The 23,485-nt window shown below is 42.7% G+C and overlaps 1 protein-coding gene and 1 pseudogene across 1 annotated transcript; one reads left to right on the forward strand and one right to left on the reverse strand.

Annotated features, from left to right (window-relative positions):
- Positions 1 to 5,267: 5,267 nt before the first annotated feature.
- On the reverse strand, positions 5,268 to 11,647 carry LOC139576239 (7-dehydrocholesterol reductase-like). Its single transcript, XM_071402066.1, has 8 exons — positions 11,547 to 11,647; positions 10,272 to 10,392; positions 8,556 to 8,778; positions 8,274 to 8,364; positions 7,425 to 7,638; positions 7,089 to 7,293; positions 6,824 to 6,955; positions 5,268 to 6,612 (listed from the first exon to the last, which is right to left on the reverse strand). Exons 2-8 carry the CDS (start codon positions 10,379 to 10,381, stop codon positions 6,148 to 6,150), a joined length of 1,440 nt encoding a protein of 479 aa, XP_071258167.1. The 5' UTR covers positions 10,382 to 10,392; positions 11,547 to 11,647; the 3' UTR covers positions 5,268 to 6,147.
- LOC139575299 (glutamine-dependent NAD(+) synthetase-like) lies at positions 10,517 to 23,321 on the forward strand (annotated as a pseudogene).
- Positions 23,322 to 23,485: the final 164 nt, after the last annotated feature.

Consider the following 23,485-nt stretch of genomic DNA (forward strand, 5'->3'; position numbering starts at 1 on the left):
GGGTGGAGAGATTGGGAAGTTACATGGTTAGGGAGTCTCTAAGGACCAGTTTCATGCTTTTTAAGTTGATATATCCACTCTAAATGCACATATGTTTGCTATTTATTTCCAGCACTGATTCTGGCATGAGTTCTCTGGCTCTGTATCAAACCTGAAATGGTCATGCAAAGGTCACTATCGATAATATGGCAAGTCAAGAGGTTTTCTTAACCTAAGCCGTTATAAACTGTGTATAGTGTGAAGTGTAATCGTCTGGATTCATTTCATGTGTGATTGAGTCTAATGGAAGAATGATCACCCCCCAATGATTTATTAAAGACAGGACATTAAAGTTGTGCGCTCATAGAAGCACTTTACTCTGTGGCTCGTTCGATAATGACATCCGGTACAGACCAGACCATTTAACCACTGGAATGGGCTGAGCCCTGCATGTGGATCACTGGCCAGGTGTCTCTGCAGTGGGTATGGCTCAGTCCTGTCTGCTAGGGTTGAACTGGATGACGGGGTGACCTTGCTGCCTTGTCTCTGCCAAGTTTCGCAACGGGTCCGTGGGCTGTATTACCACCCAGCCCCCCTGGACAGCTGGCCACTGCCCACACACCCGCCCCACCCTTTCACACCCATTCCAGGCCAAACGCCCGCTAGTCTCCTAGATAACCAAACGTGTCGACCTCCTCCCACAGGAAACTCCCCCACCTGTTCCCTGCTGGGTGGAGAGTTATTCGTTACGGGGTTAATGCTGCTGGACCAAGGGAGAGAATGGAGAAAAAAAACCATCTGAGATAAAGCGAAGTATTGTAGCATTGCACGTGAATGCAACACATGCTGACCACACGAATGTCAAGTAAGCCTCACATGGCAGAAGCCCATCCCTTGCACCCTCCATCAGAATTGAATGGACTATTTCAGACTGCAGGCCTCGCCAGAGAGGGATTTGAGTAAGGTCAGTGTCAGGGTGTGTGCGTGCGTACGTACATGAACATGTTCGTGTATAAGGGTGTCTGCGTACTGTCAGGATGGGAATGTCCAGGGAAAAATACATTTGCCACTCCTGTTGGATTTCTTCATAATAGTAGAGATTCAGGAAATCTGTCCAGCTGATTATGTATTTCCACAGTAATGTCCTGCCTATAACTCCCAGACCACATGGGGAAGTTCTAATTACAGTACAGCGTGTATAGTTCTACTGCACTATCATATCCTATCAATATCAAATACTTCTCAACTGCACTGAGCACAATGAGTTCATCTCCACGCCTCCATCTTCCTGGCTTACCCAGCAGCCTTCTCCTGGGATGATTAACACTGTCAGTGGTTAAGGGGATACAGCTGGTTCTATGGTTAGGGTCAGAGAGTCAGGGGTTGAACATGGGGTTGGAGATACAGTTGGTGCTAGGGTTAGACATGGGATAGGAGTTGGAGACAAGGCTGGGGCTGGTGTGTGTGTGTGTGTGTGTGTGTGTGTGTGTGTGTGTGTGTGTGTGTGTGTGTGTGTGTGTGTGTGTGTGTGTGTGTGTGTGTGTGTGTGTGTGTGTGTGTGTGTGTGTGTGTGTGTGTGTGTGTGTGTGTGTGTGTGTGTGTGTGTGGTTCTGTTGAACGGAAAGAGACTGAGGTCAGTGTCACTCTAAGGCTAGGTGTGTTTAGTCTGGTTTTTCTCTGGTCATCTCATCACTCCTCATGATGGCAGGGAAGGGCAGGAGAGGGCAGGGCAGTGATCATAAGTGTAGAAGAGTCCTCAGCTCTTGGCTGTGACAAAGAGATGATCACAGGCTGAGGGGGGAGAATGAGAGAGACCTAGGGAGAATCTCAATTGCATACTCCTCGCGTCCTCTCTTCTCGCCCCTCTTTCTCAAAACCTATTGGAGGAGAAGGTCAGAAGGGAGGGACCTCTGGCTTTTTCATCCGATGGGTTTTGAGAAGGAGACGAGGAGAGAGGACGCGAGACGTATGCAATTGAGATTCTCCCACACGATGTGAGACATAGAAAAAGTACATTAGCACTAAATACACAATAGTTCATTCCCAAGAGAAATATAGCAGCCCACTACTCAATATGTCTGCTCCATTAGCTCTTTCCACCAGATCAATCAGTCAACCAACCCCAATGACCACAATCTGAGATCCTCTGTTCAGGGGCCCATGCAGAGGACTGCTATGTCACTGCTTTTCTCTGCTAACACACACATCAAGCCCACATCCCCCCTCTGCCTCCAAACTCACCTATAAAACAAATTTGGCCTCTTGGGAAATCATCCAGAGTTTATTCACAGTTGGCACTCAGTCCAAATAGTTCATTGTACTTTTTGTATATCTTATTTCGTTCCACTCGCTCACACTCTCTCGCTCTTTCTCTTTGTCCGGCTGATCCCCAGTGCTTTGTCGATAAAACCATATTGTCTTTAAAGTCAGAATGAAAAACAGATAAAGAGGAAGTCAAAAGAAGTGAAAATGTTCAGGCTGCTTGACAGTATGGTCATTTGGAAGCCATGTGTGGGGTGATGTTTGGTTTAATTCTCACAAAACTATCCCTCATAGTTTTGTCAACGCCGTTTTGTAACGAGAATCAATAACGTACACTAGGACATTAGTAATAATGAGAATCGATAATATATATTAGGACATTAGTAATAATGAGAATCGATAATATATACTAGGACATTAGTAATAATGAGAATCGATAATATATACTAGGACATTAGTAATAATGAGAATCAATAATATATACTAGGACATTAGTAATAATGAGAATCGATAATATATACTAGGACATTAGTAATAATGAGAATCGATAATATATACTAGGACATTAGTAATAATGAGAATCGATAATATATACTAGGACATTAGTAATAATGAGAATCGATAATATATACTAGGACATTCGTAATAATGAGAATCGATAATATATACTAGGACATTAGTAATAATGAGAATCGATAATATATACTAGGACATTAGTAATAATGAGAATCGATAATATATACTAGGACATTAGTAATAATGAGAATCGATAATATATACTAGGACATTAGTAATAATGAGAATCGATAATATATACTAGGACATTAGTAATAATGAGAATCGATAATATATACTAGGACATTAGTAATAATGTCATATTCAATCTGGTGTCGTGGCTTTCTCTCTTCTTCTTCAGTTCCGTCATCCTCTAACTGGCATTCGTTTAAAAAAAGAAGAGCAATTATGTTCTATCTAAGGCAATGTAATGAATATGCTGTACATTGCATTAACTCTGAATAAAGACAGGGGAAATCGATGCATATTCCATTACCTTAACTGTCCATTATTGTCCTTGTAAAGCATCTTATCAGTGGTGTGGTGCAGTCTCTGGGCAAGTGCTTACATTATGTAATGGACCATTTATTGGAATGAGAAATACCCCCTTCTCCCCCTTGGTTATCATCATTGGTCACTGGTGTGTGAATGTCTATGTATGGTGTGTAGTTTCACGATTGGGAGTAGTTGTGTAGTTGTGTTTCTGTGGATAGGACATTAGGGTGCAGTGTTTGTTTATTTGTGTCGGTGTGAAAAGGGATGGGAGAGGTGATTGAGTATGTGTGTATGTGAACGACTGAAGAGGGAGTAGAAGAGCGCACGATGTTTATTTGTCTAAGTCTGTGTGAATAACGAGTAAAGATGCGTGTGTCTGGGTGAATCATTTGGATCTTTTGTGTTGTCTTTAACGTTCATGTTGATGATGTATTCATCATTTGGTGTGCTTGCTGAAGGCAAAGCACAACTCTAGATTTCTTACATACTCATATTCTAATTATTTGATTTCTTTAGCCCACTCTAAGGCTTAAGTGATTTACTCTGTGAACACAAAAACCAACTTCAAAACGTACAGACGGCCCCAACTTAGATTGCTTGAGAAAATATTTTTGATAGCATTTATACTTTTTGAACTATAACAATATTTAAATGAGCTACCAATACATTTCAATGGGGAAAAAAGGGCCGCAGACTTGAATGGTAAAATAAATAAATAATTCTCTATGTTCAGGCATATTCTAACTTCAAATTCTTTAAGATCTTTATCAACTATAACTATATACATTTACATAAATGTGCATAAAATAACTCACCAACAGTTACTCTTGAAACGTTCAAGCTAGGGACACTAAACCAACTCTCACATGTTCAGGCTCTCCTAACTTCCAATGCTTAAGAACTTTATCAACTGTAACTATACATTTGAATACATTAGCATAAATTACCTCACCAACTGTAACTCTTGAACCATTCAAGCTAGGGACACCAAACCAACTTTCACATGTTCAGGCTCTCCTAACTTCCAATTCTTAAAAATTGTATCAACTATAACTATATAAATAAGCATATATTAACTCTCCTAAAGTAACTCTTGAACCGTTCTCATGTTCAGGCTATCCTAACTTCACATTCTTAAGAACTTTATAAACTATAAACAGTGGTAATTAGCATCAATTAGCATAACACTTCATGGAGTTAATGGAAAAATTAAGAACACAGTGGTAAACATTTTAAATGCTACCGCTCTTTAACTATTTCAGCTAAAAACATTAAAACATAAATATTTTCAAAACCATAAATACTTTAAAACAAGCTAGCAAGCACACCACATTTTCTTCAGGAAATAGTTAGTTTTTATTGACATTACACATATTTTCTCTTGGAGGATAAACTCTCGGATTGTTTTATTTACGCTAGTTTTTTTCACAACCTGGGTTCTACTGCCCCCTGCTGCTGAATGTCAGATTTGAGGTGACTTTAAATTAAAGTGAGAAAGAGGGATAGAAAGATGAGGATTAGGGAGACATAAGAACAGAGAATAGAGGAAGAAAATAGTAAATGGGAAGTGAAGGGTGTACTCTTGACGTTAGTACAACCACCACCCTTACCAGTGAGTGATCACTGTTATACCCACTCCAGGGGTCTTTCCACCAGCCACCACTTCCACATTCGCCCTCCTCTTGTCTGTCAGAGCCTAACATCAGCCTCACATCCAGCTCCAACCATATGTGTTTGTTTAACTCTTTTCCTGGCAGCTGTGATGATCAGAAGGGGTCAGGCAGGCCAGCGTGAGACAGGAGGCCTTATCAACCTCTTCAGTCACAGCAGGAGGAAGTGGTGGCCTTCCACAGGAACAACGCTGTGATGTTGCAATGACACCTCTGTCATTGTCATTTCCTCCACTCACACACACAATGCACAAACACGTACAAAAAAATTATAATTGTTGGAATCAAAAGAAAATAAATCAGAAATGTATTCACCATGTTAGGTTTATTTACTTTTCTAAGTTATCACTTGAGGAAAGGCAGATGAGGTAAAAGAAAAAAGGCAAACAACTGAAATCAAATGTCAAAAAGACTGTTAGATAAAGTAAAAGCACTATTAGCATAAAACTTTTAAATAACAGGTACGGGGTACCTCAAATATATTGACAGAAATAAAGAAAAATGAATTTTAGCAGGAACAATCCTTGTATAGTTGTAGCTGCTTCTTGAATATAATATACCAGTCTGCTGCGAGCATTTCATGTAATGCTGGGCTGACCCCTAAGTAGAAGAAACATTTGCCATCGACAGTGCATTGTCCAAAAATATCTAGATTATTGCTCACTTGTAACTGTAGTTACTTTACCAACGCCAACTAAGTGCTACTGTATGGTTGTGTGATGTTCACGTTGCTAGACTACAGTACACTTAAATACAGATTTTAATTAGAAATCCAATTTGCAGAGTTTCTCATAGCATCTATGTACCATAGAACATAGATATGTACCATAGTACCAACATTTACTGAGAAATGCTCCTAGGCACCGGTGAGAGCAGTTCTGAGAGTAGCTGAGGTATCCTTCTTAGAGCACAATGCTGGCAGTCTTCTGACTACAAGTGAAGATCTCACTCTAAGTACTATGTATTTTCGGACAGAGAAACATGGAAACACACATTGACATCCAAAGACACCACGGCGCACGCACACACACACACACACACACGCACGCACTCTCACGCACACACTTTGCTCAAAATGTCATCAACATCTTTCCCATGGAATGTGAACAGTCCATTTAACACACATCTCCTTCTTCTGTTAAACTTCTTTCAGGATGCAGGGATTCCTTCAACCTCTGTCTCGACTCTAGAAGATCCCAGGCAGCAGGCGATAGGGAACTGCATCCGTGTAGCGCTTCCAGTCTTTGCCGTACTTGCTGCTGCAGCGATGCTCGTCTCTCACACAGCGGTGCACCAGCAGGATGGTCATGTAGACGATGTAGAAGTAGGGATGAATGTGGCCGAAGCCGCAGGCTGCACAGTAGGCCAGCGAGCCCATCAGGTCGCCCGTGTAGTTGAGGTGGCGTGCCACGCCCCAGAAGCCGGAGGTCATGAGCTTGCTGTGGTGCAGGCCGCCGTCACCCGAGCGGTAGGCACACTCAATGAAGGTGGGCTTCTTGCCCCAGATGGAGCACTTCCCCTCGGTACGGCGGAACAGGTCCTTCTGGTGGTTTGTGGAGCGGAAGACGTAGTAACCCACCAGACCCAAGAGGAGGACAGCAGCAGCATGGGCTGTGGAGAGCTGGACTGGGTTATACACCAGGTACAGGCCCTGTAGAAAGAGACATGATGCCAAACATACAGTATGATGTCATGACTGTTGAATAGAAAACAAGAAAGACTGCATAACAGCCATATTTAACTCAGCCAGTATGATAGAAGCACGTCGATGCATCTATAATTTCCATTACTTATTCATATTTTTTGCAGTGGCTTCTGTGTTGGGTGTCGGACTAGTTTTTTTTAATGATGATGTGACTTACCTGCAGCGTGTAGAGGAAGGGCAGCCACACACAGTCTCCCCAGCCCAGGTACCAGCCAAAGTGGTCATGGCAGATGTCAATCGTCTTCAGGTACCATGCCTCGTTCCAGAAGAAGTCGAGAACATAGATTGCCTGGAGGAGTAGTTATTACATCAGTAGCCATTCACTGGAGGCCAAGCTTGCCTAAACTGGTTCAGTCAAAGCTACCACTCTAAGGTCTAGTTTACCACTGCCATCTAGTGGTAAAGGGAGAGGAGTGTCTCACCTGCAGCACGTTAACCAGGATCATAGAGTTGGTCACATAGCCATAGAGCTCCTGCTGTTTGGCTGCATAGGAGAGGTTGATTAGAGTCCAGGCAACAATACCAGGTCTCCCGTTGAAGAAGAGCTTGAAGTCGAACCATTTGCCGATGCGGGGATTGAACTCAATGCCCATCATGTAGTTATAGAAGACGTTGCCTGTGAATTTGCTGGAACATGACAAAGGCAATTCAGATGAACTATGCCCAAAGTGACAAGTTTTATGAAATATTACATATTATTGGATGCAAGTGACAAGTTTGAATATCCTAACATACTATTGGACGCATATAATCCTCACCAGTCCTCTGCATTGGTGGGGAAGAGGTAGGCCTTGACAAAGGCAAAGGTGGACACAGCATAGCCCAGTATGTTGGTGCACCACAGCAGTGGGATCCAGTTGTCGAAGATTATGGTGGGGGAAAACCAGTGGAAGTATTGAGCGTTGGCATACCACAGGGCATGGGTGATCAGCCACGACTGTAAACCGTTGATCTCATACTTGTTTATGAGGCCTAGGAAAGAACAAACAATGGGGGGTGAAACAATGACTGCATATGGACAAAGCCATCGGTCACGTGACACCATTCATTCCTATGTGAAGACTCAACAGCGCATTGAAGCCAAATTCAGTCGTTTAAGATGGCGTCTCATGAATACGACATGCACAGTTTGAGCTACTCCAGGAAGTGACGTTGCAGGCCAGCTCAGCGCTGCTCCCTCTCATTGAGTAACTCAAAGTTGAAGGCCGACCGGGGTACTGCAGACTGCCGTTAGCAACTAAATTACCCTTATAACTTTGTCTGTGTGTGATTTAAAAAGAATCGGCTCAAGGACATACATCAAGTGTATTAGAAGCAATTATTGTTACCATAAAGGTCTTCAAATATTATAATTTTTTACACGAAAATTGCCATTTTTTTATTCACTATAATGGGGTCCTGTTTTCTGCAAACCATGCCTGCAGTACCGCGATCCGTGGCTTCAATGAGAGGGGGCAGTCGTTCTCCTGGGTGGAACAGAGCCAAAGGTTTGCAGACAACTACACTTAACAGTATTGTGCGCATACAATATCTGTAAATATTAATAGAAACCAATCCTTCATGCTAGAAATCTCCAAAAACAACTTTTTCCTTCTCATGTGCCTTACCTGCTGGGGTGCGAGCTCCGTCCTGAACCCCACCTGCATAGCCAGGCAGGAACTTATGAGTGACATCAGGAACACACATGTAGAGCACCACCTGATGGAGAAACAGTGTCATTCCACACTCCCGTCTGTGAAATATTCTGATGCTATAAACCATAATAAAATGCAATTTGCCCAATTATTCACAAAATATCTGTTCCGATTGGTCAAAAGACCAATAATCGGGCAAACTAATTGGGCTATCTGTGTAAACGCAACCTATGTCCCTCTCTTCTCTGGCCCTACCTGGAAGGAGACCCAGACGGTGTAGATCTGAGCAGCGGTCCAGGTGAAGGAGGGGGCCTTGTCCCAGATGGAGCGCAGGGTGGCCTCTCCACTGTAGAGCTCCACCAGGGGCTGGCTGACCGAGCACTGGTACTGGTCACACACCATGACGAAGAAGAACACCAGGAAGGGAGCTGTGCACAGCAGCAGGATCACAGCGCTCAGAGAGAACCAGTCCACCTCCCTAACAGAGTGGTAGGTGTGGAGGAGATGGGGGAAATAACATACAGAGTTGTAATGGTGCAAATGCATAATCATTGGAGCATTTATAATAATTCATAATTCAATACATTTTTCCTTTAAAAAAACAAACACTTGATACTCTAATTTATTCGTGAGTTGTTATTATTAGGCTGTAGATCTAATCTAACAAACTCTATGGGCCGAGGACTTTGCCTTGTGGTGTTCTGCCAACTTTGCTAGAGTTCACTTTAAAAGATAAGCATGACCGGTTTATCTTACAGGCTCATTTGAATAACACTGATTATATGACAAGAATGATATAGGTCAACATTTTAGTGACTGTCTGTCCATGTAGTGACTGTCCAGTGGAGACTGTTGAGGGGAGGACGGCTCATAATAATGGCTGAAACGGAGCAAATACAATGGTAGCAAACACATGGAAACCATGTGTTTGGTGTATTTGACATCATTCTACTTATTCTCCTCCAGCCATTACCATGAGCCCATCCACCCCAGTGAAGGTGCCACCAGCCTCCTGTGCTGTCCATGTGCAGCACAAATCAACCGCATGAACAACATAAATCTTGAGAGCCTAGTTTTTCCTTTTTTTTAAAAAATAATTCTGTTGTGAATCCATTCGCTAACCTGAGCTATGTATAAGGGCTACAACGGCAAAAACATGTATGTCACTTTTCAACTTATTTCAGTGGCAGCGACCCATAACCCAATGACAACTGGAATAGACATATAATGGAAAGATAACGCGTGGAACGTCAGGAAGCTTGTGAACTGATTCAAACTGCTCGTTCATTTTCCGCAGTCAAATACTTGACTTCCTTTCCATACTACCTTTGTTGACTGGAGATTAAGCAGGTCCCCACACACAATCTTGCCCAATGTTTTGAGATGCTGCCCTCCCCAAAGAAATAGAAGGTCCCACTGTTCAGCAAGAATAGGAGCAGGAAAAATGTAATTCCGACAGCCATCAGGCTGCTGAACAGCGGGACATGGGACAGATGTAGGCCCGATGGTCAGACAGTAGGCCACAGGGACGGTGAATACGTGTGCATTAACGATGAACTTTCCAGTGTTTTCTATATTGTGTAGTTGTATGCTGACTTGACAAAAATGAATTTCCATATAAAAAAATGGACATTAAAGATGGAATCCGCAATTGGGGAAACAGCGCCGCTCTCCGCCCCATGGCCGTTTCTGTTTTTGTGGACAAAGCAGAGGTGGGGAGTGTAAAACGAATCTCAGTACATATGCTGCTGCTCTACCGTGCGCGCAACGCTGTTGCTTGCTTTAACTGCGTTGTTGTCGTGATATCGCAAACGGATGTGGCAGTTTCACCATTACGGACGCCAGCTTTAAGTATATCGTATCATAAATCAGTCCTGAACCAACAGAGAGTGAAACCAGTTACACGTGAACCCAGTTATCTGAGTAGAGGATTAATGACTATAGGCCTACAGCGGGTCACCTTCATCTTACCATGCTCTTCCCCACTGCCCTGCAGGTTCCTCTGTCGTCTCAGACGCCCCCCCGTTAGAGCTGAGCCTCTGGCGCCTCCGGGTGGCCTCCATGGCCACTGCAGAAGGCATCTCTAGGGAAACTGAGAGAGAGTAGAGAGTCATGGTAGTGACCAGGACAAAACAGGCCTACTGTACCTTATAAGGTAATGTGGGAAATCAAAGGACATCTGGTGTCCTTGAGGACCTGACATAACACACTCTGTGATGGTGCTGTACATGATGCATGGTTTGTGAATAGACTTGAGCATGATAATTCTACAATGAGAGGTTTTAGCAGAACACAATTGTGTATGTTAGCAAATCTAATGCAAGTGTTCAATCATATCAAACACATTGGAAAAATGTTTACGTACACTTTAATAAGACCATAACCGCCTATGGTATATGATTACTACATGGGCTCAAAGACACCATAGATCCAAACAAACTTTCCCACCCCCATTATTAAACTACCCATTAATAATGTTGCTCATCCCCTCCATTAAAATAAACATGTATGCATGCATTACTAAGTCGCTTCTGTTAAAAGTGTCTGCTAAATGGCATATATTATGTTATATTATTATACCAGAAATCAGAAGCCCTACACATGTACTGTAACAATCCACAGAAAACACTCCACAAACAGCGTCTGGAATAGAAAAGCAGACCCACAGGGATAATAGCAGGTCTCAGTGCATAGGTTATGTCAGCTGACACGTTTTTGGACCAAATCCAACATACAGATACAACGATAATGCTGAGGGGAACAACAGTTGTACTGGTTGACAAGGACACTTTTGGCTGAGTGTCCTTTTGCACACATTCACATAGACCACTCAAATAATGTTGTGTACAAGACTGATTGAAGTATGGGTTTCATAAAAAGCATAGACTTCATTCTCCACCCTTTTAACGTTACTTAAAATGACTGATGGGCCTACAACAAGCGTCAGCTGTTTATATACCCGATTATTGAATAAATATCCGCAAGTCCCTGAAATTGTATTGTCAATAATTCCGCACGACAACGGATCGAATGAATAAATAGACAATGGATAAAGGCTATCACAAAACAATTGATAACGAATTGCCTAACGCAGCCATAACGCACCTCCAGAAAAAGTCATAACTCATATGGACAATAGCCCATGCATAATGTCGAGGATCATAGACGGAAAAATTACATAAACATTATAAGCAGACATTGCATTTTAATAGGTCTGTCTTAAAGATAATTTCGTAGGCTACTCACCAACTTCTAGGACCTATGGGAAAACTCTTGGCCCAGATGTTTACGACATAACGAATAAAAGGTTCTATAATAACAACAGCTCCGCCCAAATAATAAATGCGTGTAAACGTACAGCCAATAACGTCTCAGTAGGGTGCGCCACACTGCCATATCGACCTCTGATTGGATAACACGGACCTGAAGCCACTACCGCCTGATGAGCTCATGAATGGATTGGCCATTAAAAAGAATTAATCTACAGTCAAGAGCCGACACGTTACCTGGGAGTAAACCTAAATAACTCCTCAACATATTTTGAGTGGTGGAAAAGGTACCCAATTCTGATACTTGAGTAAAAATATTGATACCTTAATAGAAAACTACTCAAGTAAAAGATAAAGACAAACAGTAAAATACTACTTGAGTAAAAGTCTAAAAGTATTTGGTTCTAAATATACTTAAGTATCAAAAGTAAATGTAATTGCTAAAATATACTTAAGTTTCAAAAGTAAAAGTATAAATCACTTCAAATTCCTAATATTAAGCAAAGCAGACGGCACCATTTTATTGTTTTTAAAATGTACGGATAGCCAGTGGCACACTCCAACACATCATTTACAAATTAGGCATTTGTGTTTAGTGAATCCGCCAAATCAGAAGCAGTTCTCTTGATAAGTGCATGAATTGGATAATTTTCCTGTCCTGCTAAGCATTCAAAATGTATTGAGTACTTTTGGGTGCTAGGGAAAATGTATGGAGTAAAAAGTACATTATAATCTTCAGGAATGTAACGAAGTAAAAGTAAAAGTTGTCAAAAAATAAATAATAAAGTAAATACAGATACCCCAAAAAACGACTTAAGTAGTACTTTAAAGTATTTTGACGTAAGTACTTTACACCACTGCATATTTTGAAACAAATGTGGACATCATCACACAGTTTGGATTGAGTAGTAGGATACTTTTATATTGTAATTTTTTTCATGAAGTCACAACTTTGAGATCTACTTTTCACCTTGGTTTTCCATAATATTTTTGATTTATGGAAGCATCACCATTTTTAAGTCTGAAAAATGGACAATTTCTAAAACATATGAAGACTACCGGTAGATCTACTCTCTACCGGTATCCTAATTTTATACAGCAGAGGCGCAGCAGCTGGTTGTGTGAATGAGCTACCTGTCTCTTCAATAAGATATATGAAGAGGAGGGGCAGTAGTAGCAATGATTTGTATAACTAACTGGCCAGAACAAGCGAGGTGGGCAGAGCCAAGCACGAGTTAGCGAGATCTTATTGTCGCGTTCTAGCAATGTTTTGAAACTTGTCGTGTTCTAGCAATGTTTTGAATGTTTTCGTAACGTGTTCTAGTTCTGGGAACAGAAAACTGTATTGAGATCAAATGTTTCAACGATGAGAAAATTAGCAGAATGTGGGACAAAATCCATCTCGTTCCATCTTCTCCCACTGCCGTTAACACGGCTTCCTCTCACTACCATATTTGTTACATTATTTGAGCGAGTGGAAAAGCCAAGCGGATGCTTCACATTTATACATCCGGTGAAATATCTGTCTCATTGTTGTATCTGTGGTTGGAGTGCCCGGATCGAAGTGACACAACGTTGCAGCTCAGATAGTATTGGTTCCAACGTTTGAATATCAGCAAGGATACTTTGTTGCACCATTATATGAAATGGGACGAAAGGTTATATTAGCTACGTGCTCATTGACACAACGGGCACTAGATTTTGACGGAAATTTGGAGAGAATACTAAGAAGTCCGAATAAAAAAATCCATTAATTGAAGATGCATTGTCCATTTAACCTAAACTGTAGTGGACTCATATACAGGTCTGTTTTAAAGGTCATATGGTGTTGTGATGATTTATAGACATTCCGCTCATAAGCCTGTAGTCTACTATACTAGGTTACTAGCTCTGCAGGAATAGCATGCACATCTTGCAAATCAGGACTCTGGACATTCCATTAACATTAATAATGATATATTCTCATGACTAGGTATCACGATAGCCAAGTCTCAGGGGAAGAATACAGATTGGGACAGGACTGACAATATGGTATTTATTAAGTACATCTCATTCATCGAAGTTGTGATTGTTGAGTACATTACTGTATACAGTCAGTAGCCTACAGCACACATTTACCTTATTAGACAAATGTATGTCTTTCTTTTTCTGACTCCTATAATGCTCTGTGCATTTGCATATAATAAGCATCCTACATGGCCATGCCTGCTCTGAATTTCCATGAACTTTCCCTCAACCTCCTCTCTTTCTGTCCCTGGTCATCAGTGGGTTAGGCTGTGCAGACCACTTCTACGAGTCAGACACCCTGCTGCGCTGCTTCTAGGTACTCAGGAAGCTGCTAGGGTCACCTGTCACCCAGGACATCATCTGACAAGCACTTCAGCTATGTTGTGCCTCTCTTTGCCTCCTGGACTATCATACCCCACTAAACACTGTATGTTGCACTAAGATTTCAGCAACCTGTGGCTAATGTTCTCTACAAGTGTCGGAAATAATCAATTCTGAATTGATGTAGTTTATGTGCATTGTCAATAGCAAGTAGGTGTAATTGTTTACAATTTTTACCCTCTTTTTAGAGGAAAATCTTGTTGATTCGACCCAAGATACTGCTGGCCAGCTATGGGAACAACCGGGAGTTCCGCTGGTTTTCACCATGGAATAAACTCAGGTTAGTGATCAACATAGAATCTGCACAAGAAAGCCTACCTTCTGAACATAATGATAATGCATTGATAAACAGTGAAATTAAAGATTCTCCGATACTTCTGTATACTTTTTAGACAGTAGTTCTGAAAGTAGGGCTCATAAGCCAAAAGTAGTCTCAGAAAATTGCATACTATGTCACAAATGTTCAGATATGTCCACCAAGTCATTGCTCTCTCTCTCTCGCTCTGCTGTGTGTGCATCTTGCTAGTTGACACTCAAATGGCGAGGGGCTGAAGCTTATTGGCTAGAACTGGAATTACTACAGGGCTGGCCCACGTAGGGGAACATTTTGGGAAAATGGCGCAGCACAGCTTCTAGAAGTTTCTAGAACAGTTGCTTTCAAACTAGGGATTTTGCGGCTAATTTAGGGTAGATAGTAATTTTGCTCATAGATTATGCATGTATGAACTACACACACACACTTTGGGCTGGACACTATCCAGCCCAAAGCGGGAGGTTTAAAAAATACTTGTATTCACCAAAGTTCCAGAGCATGTCTTTAAATGTTAATGGTCAAAGCAGATTTGGAAAGTGGAAAAGGACAATAATCCATTTATTTCACAGCCCTCATATTAACATATATGCATTTAGCTGCACCCGCCATAACACCTGCAAATCTCTGTACGCGACCAATAAACTTTGATTTGATTTGAACATGGCATTATTGTGCTTGTCTGCCACAGACATGTGGAGGAGTACTTCCTGCCCAGGATGATCCAGGATGTGACAGGATAGGTATGATCAATCTCTCTCCCTACCGCTCTCTCTAATGGCGGGGTGTTGGTATGCACTAACAAAGATCAGTGATAAGAGGATTATCAGCACGTTTCTTAATTTAAAGGGAAAAGTTTGGACAGACCTACTCATTCAAAGATTTTTCTTTATTTTTACTATTTTCTACCTTGTAGAATAATAGTGAAGACATAAAAACTATGAAATAACACATATGGAATCATGTAGTAAACAAAAAAGTGTTAAACAAATTAAAGTACAGTGGGGCAAAAAAGTATTTAGTCAGCCACCAATTGTGCAAGTTCTCCCACTTAAAAAGATGAGAGAGGCCTGTAATTTTCATCATAGGTACACTTCAACTATGACAGACAAAATGAGGAAAAAAATCCAGAAAATCACATTGTAGGACTTTATTTGCAAATTATGTTGGAAAATAAGTATTTGGTCAATAACAAAACTTTATCTCAATACTTTGTTATATACCCTTTGTTGGTAATGACAGAGGTCAAACGTTTTCTGTAAGTCTTCACAAGGTTTTCACACACTGTTGCTGGTATTTTGGCCCATTCCTCCATGCAGATCTCCTCTAGAGCAGTGATGTTTTGGGGCTGTTGCTGGGCAACACGGACTTTCAACTCCCTCCAAAGATTTTCTATGGGGTTGAGATCTGGAGACTGGCTAGGCCACTCCAGGACCTTGAAATGCTTCTTACGAAGCCACTCATTCGTTGCCCGGGCGGTGTGTTTGGGATCATTGTCATGCTGAAAGACCCAGCCACGTTTCATCTTCAATGCCCTTGCTGATGGAAGGAGGTTTTCACTCAAAATCTCACGATACATGGCCTCATTCATTCTTTCCTTTACACGGATCAGTCGTCCTGGTCCCTTTGCAGAAAAACAGCCCCAAAGCATGATGTTTCCACCCCCATGCTTCACAGTAGGTATGGTGTTCTTTGGATGCAACTCAGCATTCTTTGTCCTCCAAACACGACGAGTTGAGTTTTTACCAAAAAGTTATATTTTGGTTTCATCTGACCATATGACATTCTCCCAATCTTCTTCTGGATCATCCAAATGCTCTCTAGCAAACTTCAGACGGGCCTGGACATGTACTGGCTTAAGCAGGGGGACACGTCTGGCACTGCAGGATTTGAGTCCCTGGCGGCGTAGTGTGTTACTGATGGTAGGCTTTGTTACTTTGGTCCCAGCTCTCTGCAGGTCATTCACTAGGTCCCCCCGTGTGGTTCTGGGATTTTTGCTCACCGTTCTTGTGATCATTTTGACCCCACGGGGTGAGATCTTGCGTGGAGCCCCAGATCGAGGGAGATTATCAGTGGTCTTGTATGTCTTCCATTTCCTAATAATTGCTCCCACAGTTGATTTCTTCCAACCAAGCTGCTTACCTATTGCAGATTCAGTCTTCCCAGCCTGGTGCAGGTCTACAATTCTGTTTCTGGTGTCCTTTGACAGCTCTTTGGTCTTGGCCATAGTGGAGTTTGGAGTGTGACTGTTTGAGGTTGTGGACAGGTGTCTTTCATACTGATAAGAAGTTCAAACAGGTGCCATTAATACAGGTAACGAGTGGAGGACAGAGGAGCCTCTTAAAGAAGAAGTTACAGGTCTGTGAGAGCCAGAAATCTTGCTTGTTTGTAGGTGACCAAATACTTATTTTCCACCATAATTTGCAATAAATTCATTAAAAATCCTACAATGTGATTTTCTGGATTTTTTTTCTTCTCATTTTGTCTGTCATAGTTGAAGTGTACCTATGATGGAAATTACAGGCCTCTCTCATCTTTTTAAGTGGGAGAACTTGCACAATTGGTGGCTGACTAAATACTTTTTTGCCCCACTGTATCTTTTATATTTGAGATTCTTCAAAGTAGCCACCAACTTGCCTTGATGACAGCTTTGCACACTCTTGGCATTCTCTCAACCAGCTTCAGGGAATGCTTTTCCAACAGTCTTGAAGGAGTTCCCACATATGCTGAGCACTTGTTGGCTGCTTTTCCTTCACTCTGGGGTCCAACCAATCCCAAACCATCTCAATTGGGTTGAGGTCGGGTGATTGTGGAGGCCAGGTTATCTGATGCAGCACTCCATCACTCTCCTTCTTGGTCAAATAGCCCTTACACAGCCTGGAGGTGTGTTGGGTCGTTGTCCTGTTGAAAAACAAATGATAGTCCCACTAAGAGCGAACCAGATGGGATGGCGTATCACTGCAGAATGCTGTGGTAGCCATGCCGGTTAAGTGTGAATTCTAAATACATCACAGACAGTGTCACCAGCAAAGCACCATCACACCTTCTCTTCCATGCTTCACTGTGGGAACTACACATGCAGAGATAATCCGTTCACCTACTCCGCGTCTCACAAAGACATGGCGGTTAGAACCAAAAATCTCAAAATTAGACTCATCAAAGCAAAGGACAGATTTCCACCGGTCTAATGTCCATTGCTCGTGTTTCTTGGCCCAAGCAAGTCTCTTCTTCTTATTGGTATCCTTTAGTAGTGGTTTCTTTGCAGCAATTCGACCATGAAGGCCTGATTCACGCAGTCTCCTCTGAATAGTTGATGTTGAGATGTGTCTGTTGCTTGTGAAGCAACTCTGTGAAGCATTTACTTGGGCTGCAATTTCTGAGGCTGTTAACTCTAATGAACTTATCCTCTGCAGCAGAGGTAACTCTGGGTCTTCCTTTCCTGTGGCGGTCCTCATGAGAGCCAGTTTCATCATAGCGCTTGATGGTTTCTGTGGTTCCCCTTGAAGAAACTTGACCATTATGTTCTTGACCTTCATGTCTTAAAGTAATGATGGACTGTCAGCTCTCTTTGCTTATTTGAGCTGTTCTTGCCATAATATGGACTTGGTATTTTACCAAATAGGGCTATCTCTGTATACCACCCCTACCTTGTCAGAACACAACTGATTGGCTTAAACGAATTAAGAAGGAAAGAAATTCCACAAATTAACTTTTAACAAGGCACACCTGTTAATTGAAATGCATTCCAGGTGACTACCTCATGAAGCTGGTTGAGAGAATGCCAAGAGTGTGCAAAGCTGTCATCAAGGCAAAGGGTGGCTACTTTGAAGAATATATTTGTTTAACACTTTTTGGTTTACTACATGATCCCATATGTGTTATTTCATAGTTTTGATGTCTTCTCTATTATTCTACAATGTGGAAAATAGTAAAAATAAAGAAAAACCCTTGAATTAGTAGGTGTGTCCAAACTTTTGACTGGTACTGTATATGTGCAGCAATCAATAGTATAATCAATTTAATGGGATTGTTAATGAAATTATTTTCCATTGTTCTGTCTCTTGAAGGACACTGTCCCCTTTGTTGACTGCGTCCTCTCAACCAGACACCTGCATCGGGAGTGAGGTCTGTGCTGAGCTGTGGAACCCTAGGAGGTACATTCAATTAAGAGCCTCAAATTAAGGTCTTTTCTTTTCACACCTTTACTCAATTTCTGTAATGAGTTGTGTAATACTGTGTGTCGTTAGTCATTTGTGTAATGGATTGAAAGAGAGCTCAAATGTTTTTGAGAGATTAAGTGAGATTGCATATGTAAATAAATATATACAGTGTGTGTGTGTGTGTTTTTCTAGTAAGCTACAGTATGTAATGATGCATGTGGGAATGCCATGTGCTTGGCAGCCCCCATGTGGACATGGGTCTGGACGGTGTGGAGATCTTCACCAACTCCTCAGCCAGCCACCACGAGCTACGCAAGGCAGACCACAGAGTCAACCTGGTTAAATCAGCCACCACGAAGGTATTCATACACACACGAACGGACGGACGGACACATGCACATGTTACACAGCCCTCAAAGTCAACTCTGGACCCCGAAGCCGGTTCCACTGCATTTTTTATTGTTTCCCTCTAATCAGGGGCCGGTTTAGACCTGGGACAACAGGTGTGCGCAATTAATTCTAAGATCGAACAGAAAACCAGCAGGCTCCGGACCACGTAGGCTAAGAGTTGAGTACCCCTGTTATACAGTATGTTTAGTGAGAATAGAGGTACTGCATGTTGCCTGCCCAGTAACCACTTGGAGATACTGTTTTGTTATTAAAGCACTGTTCCATTTCATACAGTGTTTTGCCTACATGTATATTTTGATTAGTATGAGTTTGGGTAACGCTTATCATCACATTGATCCTAGACGTGTGTAATAACACTGTAATTACTACATAACAACATTGTTGTTACATGTTATTTGAGTTCATTGTTATTGCATAGTAATGAAGTTGGGCGGTTTCTGATATTACAAGTGGAATAAGGACAAGTGTGTTGTTGTTTTGCACAGAGTGGGGGGGGGGGGGTCTACATGTTTGCCAATCAGAAGTGTTGTGATGGAGACAGACTCTACTATGATGGTTGTGCCATGGTGGCCATCAACGACGACACAGTGGCCCAGGGAAGACAGTTCTCCCTGGACGACTTGGTAAAGACAGGCTAAACAAAACAGAAAGTAAATGTGAGAAGAATATCTTGCAGCCTATTCTTTCACCCTCACTTCACTCTCACTTCACACACCAGGGTGAGCTGTGTTTGATTACATGGCATGCCAAGTAAGCTTGTCGTGTAATGTTATTGCTAATGTTAGCCATTCCCAAAGTCAACTCTTGGACAATGTCTAACCTGTGTGTGTGTGTGTGTGTGTGTGTGTGTGTGTGTGTGTGTGTGTGTGTGTGTGTGTGTGTGTGTGTGTGTGTGTGTGTGTGTGTGTGTGTGTGTGTGTGTGTGTGTGTGTGTGTGTGTGTGTGTGTGTGTGTGTGTGTGTGTTGCAGGAGGTTGTGCCCCTCTGGGTCTGGAGGATGTCCGCAGCTACAGAGGAGAGTCCGCAGCTACAGAGGAGAGTCCGCAGCTACAGAGGAGAGTCCGCAGCTACAGAGGAGAGCATTGCCACCCACACGTGGTGAGCTGACATCTCTCTTCAAGACAGGGCACTTGTTACTTCTCATAAATGGTAGGTGTGATTCAGAAACACCTTACTCCCCTAGTGAAACTAGCCACTCAAGGGAAGCCAGAGGTAATCCTGTTCAACATTCAACTCAGGCTCTGTATCTGTCCGGTGTCGTCTTTCCTCCCTATACTGGGTACACACTCAAGAGAGTCACTTTAACTTCTCCCTTCAGTTACTGACTCAGACTCAAAATAGCATGCCCATTACATTTGAAATGTCACATGGTTTGCTGTTATGTCCTCCACTGTGTCCAGGAGTATGAGCACAAGCCGGGCCATCGAGACAAAGTGGACTTCTCCCGGTCTGATTGTGAAGATGTCTACCTCCCCACTCACCAGCCCATTGAGTGGCAGTTCCACACCCCTGAGAAGGAGATTAGGTATGGTACCCCCTGACAAAGACTGTGATCACAACATTGTTGTGTGGCTAAAATGCTGCCCAAAATAAATAGTAGCTATTTTTGACTGTGTCTCCCTGTATTTAGTTTTTTCCCCATGGAATCATTGGAAACAGACAGAGATAGCAGCCTACTAAATCGCCACACAGAGGATTCCGAAGCATGGAGTGTGACATTCATTTACCCTGACTGCTCCCTTTGTGTCTGAAACTGAGCTGCCTGTCTTTGGTGGAGGCAATCCATGTCTGAGAGAAGTTAAAACTAAAAATACACGTTTTTTGAAAAGCTACTTTCCAGATCATGTGACTGCCCACCTCTGTACAGTGTACAGTGTACACATACAGACCCTTCCATTCATGTGACAAACAAGCACAGGGCCTTCATTCTAACCTCCAATTTGACCCATGTCAAATACATGCACATGCGTGTCTCTGTGTTCTTGTCTTTGGTGTCTTCAGCCTGGGTCCAGCATGTTGTCTTTGGGACTATCTAAGGAGAAGTGGTCAGATGAGTAGTGCTATATTTGGTTTGAATGATGTGTAAATGTGCTTACGCTTACTTGCTTATTACTGAATATTTGTACTGAATATACAAAGGATATACAAAATGTACTGAATATTTATATTGTCTGTCTATCTCTGTCCATAAACACCCCTGTTATTCCCTGCTCCAGGCTGGTTTCCTCCTGCCCCTCAGTGGTGGTGTGGACACTTCCTCTACAGCCTGTGTTGTCTACCCCATGTGTGTGCTGGTCTGCCAGGCAGTCAGAGATGGCAGTGAGTACTGGACTGGATACAGGCCCATAATGGTTTGTTGTGTCCCACAAGGGACACATGGCTCTTATTCTAAAGTTTGACGTTGCATTCAAAGTTTGTCACTACAGCTTCTGACAGCTACAGCTTCAGCTTCTTCCCTCCCTCTCCCTGTATCAGACTCCCAGGTGCTGGAGGATGTTCAACGGGTAGTGATGTGATGTGTGCTACACCCCCCGGGACCCACGGGAGCTGTGCGGACGCATCTTTACCACCTGCTACATGGCCAGTGAGAACTCCTCGGTGGGAACCCGTAACAGGGCCAAAGAGCTGGCTGCTCAGATTGGCAGGTGAGCGTCACTGGCCCCATCATAGTCGGGCAGTTACAGAATAACAAATTAGAACACAAGAAGTCTTGCATCTGTTATAAATCTCACCTTGTGCTTTTCTTCTAAAGTTATTTTTCTTCTTTGTATTTTTCTTGTTTATTCAGTTCACACATGAACCTCAACATCGACATGGCAGTGAAAGGCATCCTAGGGAATCTTCTCCATGGTTACGGGAAAGTGTCCCCAGTTCCGTGCTAATGGTGGAAGCACCAGAGAAAACCTTGCCCTACAGAATGTGCAAGTGGGTTAAGTGTAAAGGGTCGAGGAGTACTCCAATACATTGTTCAGGTGATACCTGAAACACTGCAACAAAGCAGAGACACGTTTTTTTGCAAAGTGGAAAAACAAAACAAATCTAAGATGAGCAGGGCTTTGGTCCTCGCTTGCACTTCTCTTTTATTGCGCCATTTACTTGCATATTCACACAGGCTCACCACAATCCTCACACCATCATGTTTCAGTTGAACAGTCTGAGCTGAGAAAACAATTGTGTGGTGTGTGAATTTGATGATCCTTTATCTACTGTTTTTGGGGCGGCAGGTAGCCTAGTGGTTAGAGCGTTGGGCTAGTAACCGAAAGGTTGCTGGATCAAATCCCCGAGCTGACACCCACTGTTAACCCACTGTTTCCCGGCAGGCCTGTCCCACCCCGGCCCGTATCAGGATGATTCTGGCCTACCTCTTTGCTCAGCTCAGTCAGTGGGCTGAGGGTAAACCTGGTGGCCTTCTAGTCCTTGGCTTAGCCAATGTGGATGAGAGGTTAGTGAGTACTAGAATTTTCTGTCTCACTTTTAAAAAACTCTGTGTTGTCTGCTTCAGTCCAACAGAAAATAACAAAAATAGTATGGACCCCTCTCTCGATTTGACCTTCACCTCAATACCCCTCTATTCTGCAGCCTCGCTGGCTACTTCACTAAGTAAGTATGACTGCTCAGTAAGGCAGACCTGACAAGCTTCCTGCGGTACTGTGTCGAACAGTTCCAGCTCACCGCTCTCAGAAGGTGAAGCACGCTGCTCTGCAAACCCGTCTTCTTCTCTGGGACAATACAAAACAGTCTGTATAATGTCAGGAGACTCACCGTGTTGGCAACTGTCTTTATGTCCTCTGTAGTATCATGGCTGCACCTCCCACTGCAGAGCTGGAGCACCTGACGGACGGCCAGGTGTTGCAGACTGATGAGGTAACGAGTCAGCATGTCACCTCTAGTGGAGCCAGATGTGGCCTTGGGCCCTCTAACTATGTTGATCATTGTGGGTGTGGGCCAACCACATATGAAGTGACAACTTATTATTCTTTTTTTCTTCTCACATACTGTACACACACTGCTGGGATTGACCTTTCTTTATACGTATTAAGAAAAGTTGACATTTAAGACTTACAGGTTAAAGTCATATCATATACCATAAATAAAAACCCTCAGCTCTATTCAGCTTGACTACTGTTGTTATTGTCCCGCCATGTTTTTCCTCTGTGGCTGTGTTGACTGTGTGACTCAACTTTCCCTTGTCCGTGACTGCTGTCTATATATACCACCTCACAAGCTTGGAAGATGGATGTCTCTTCGGAGATGTCATCTGTGCACATAGCTTGTTCTGTTGTGGTGTAATCTGACCTCTTCCTTATCCCTTGCTGTTGTCCTCTCTCTGGCACTCTCTGGCACTCTCTGTGTCCCCCTCTCGTCAGTCTGACATAGAGATGACATATTCCTGTCCGGATCAGGAAGTGCGGCCCGTACAGCTTGTCCTGGAAACTCATCCACACGTGGAGGGAGGCCCTCTCCCCTCTACAGGTCACTCTACACCCCTGTATTAGATGCCTACCGTGTAAAAACGAGGAAAAATCTCAATGATAGAGTGTTATGTTTCACACAAAGTCATGTTCACACTGAGTGTACAAAACATTAAGAACACCTTCCTTATATTGAGTTGCATTCACTCTACAAGGTGTCAAAAGCGTTCCACAGG

This window comes from Salvelinus alpinus, chromosome 5 (assembly GCF_045679555.1).
Source record: "Salvelinus alpinus chromosome 5, SLU_Salpinus.1, whole genome shotgun sequence".
Classification (NCBI taxonomy): Eukaryota; Metazoa; Chordata; class Actinopteri; order Salmoniformes; family Salmonidae; genus Salvelinus; species Salvelinus alpinus.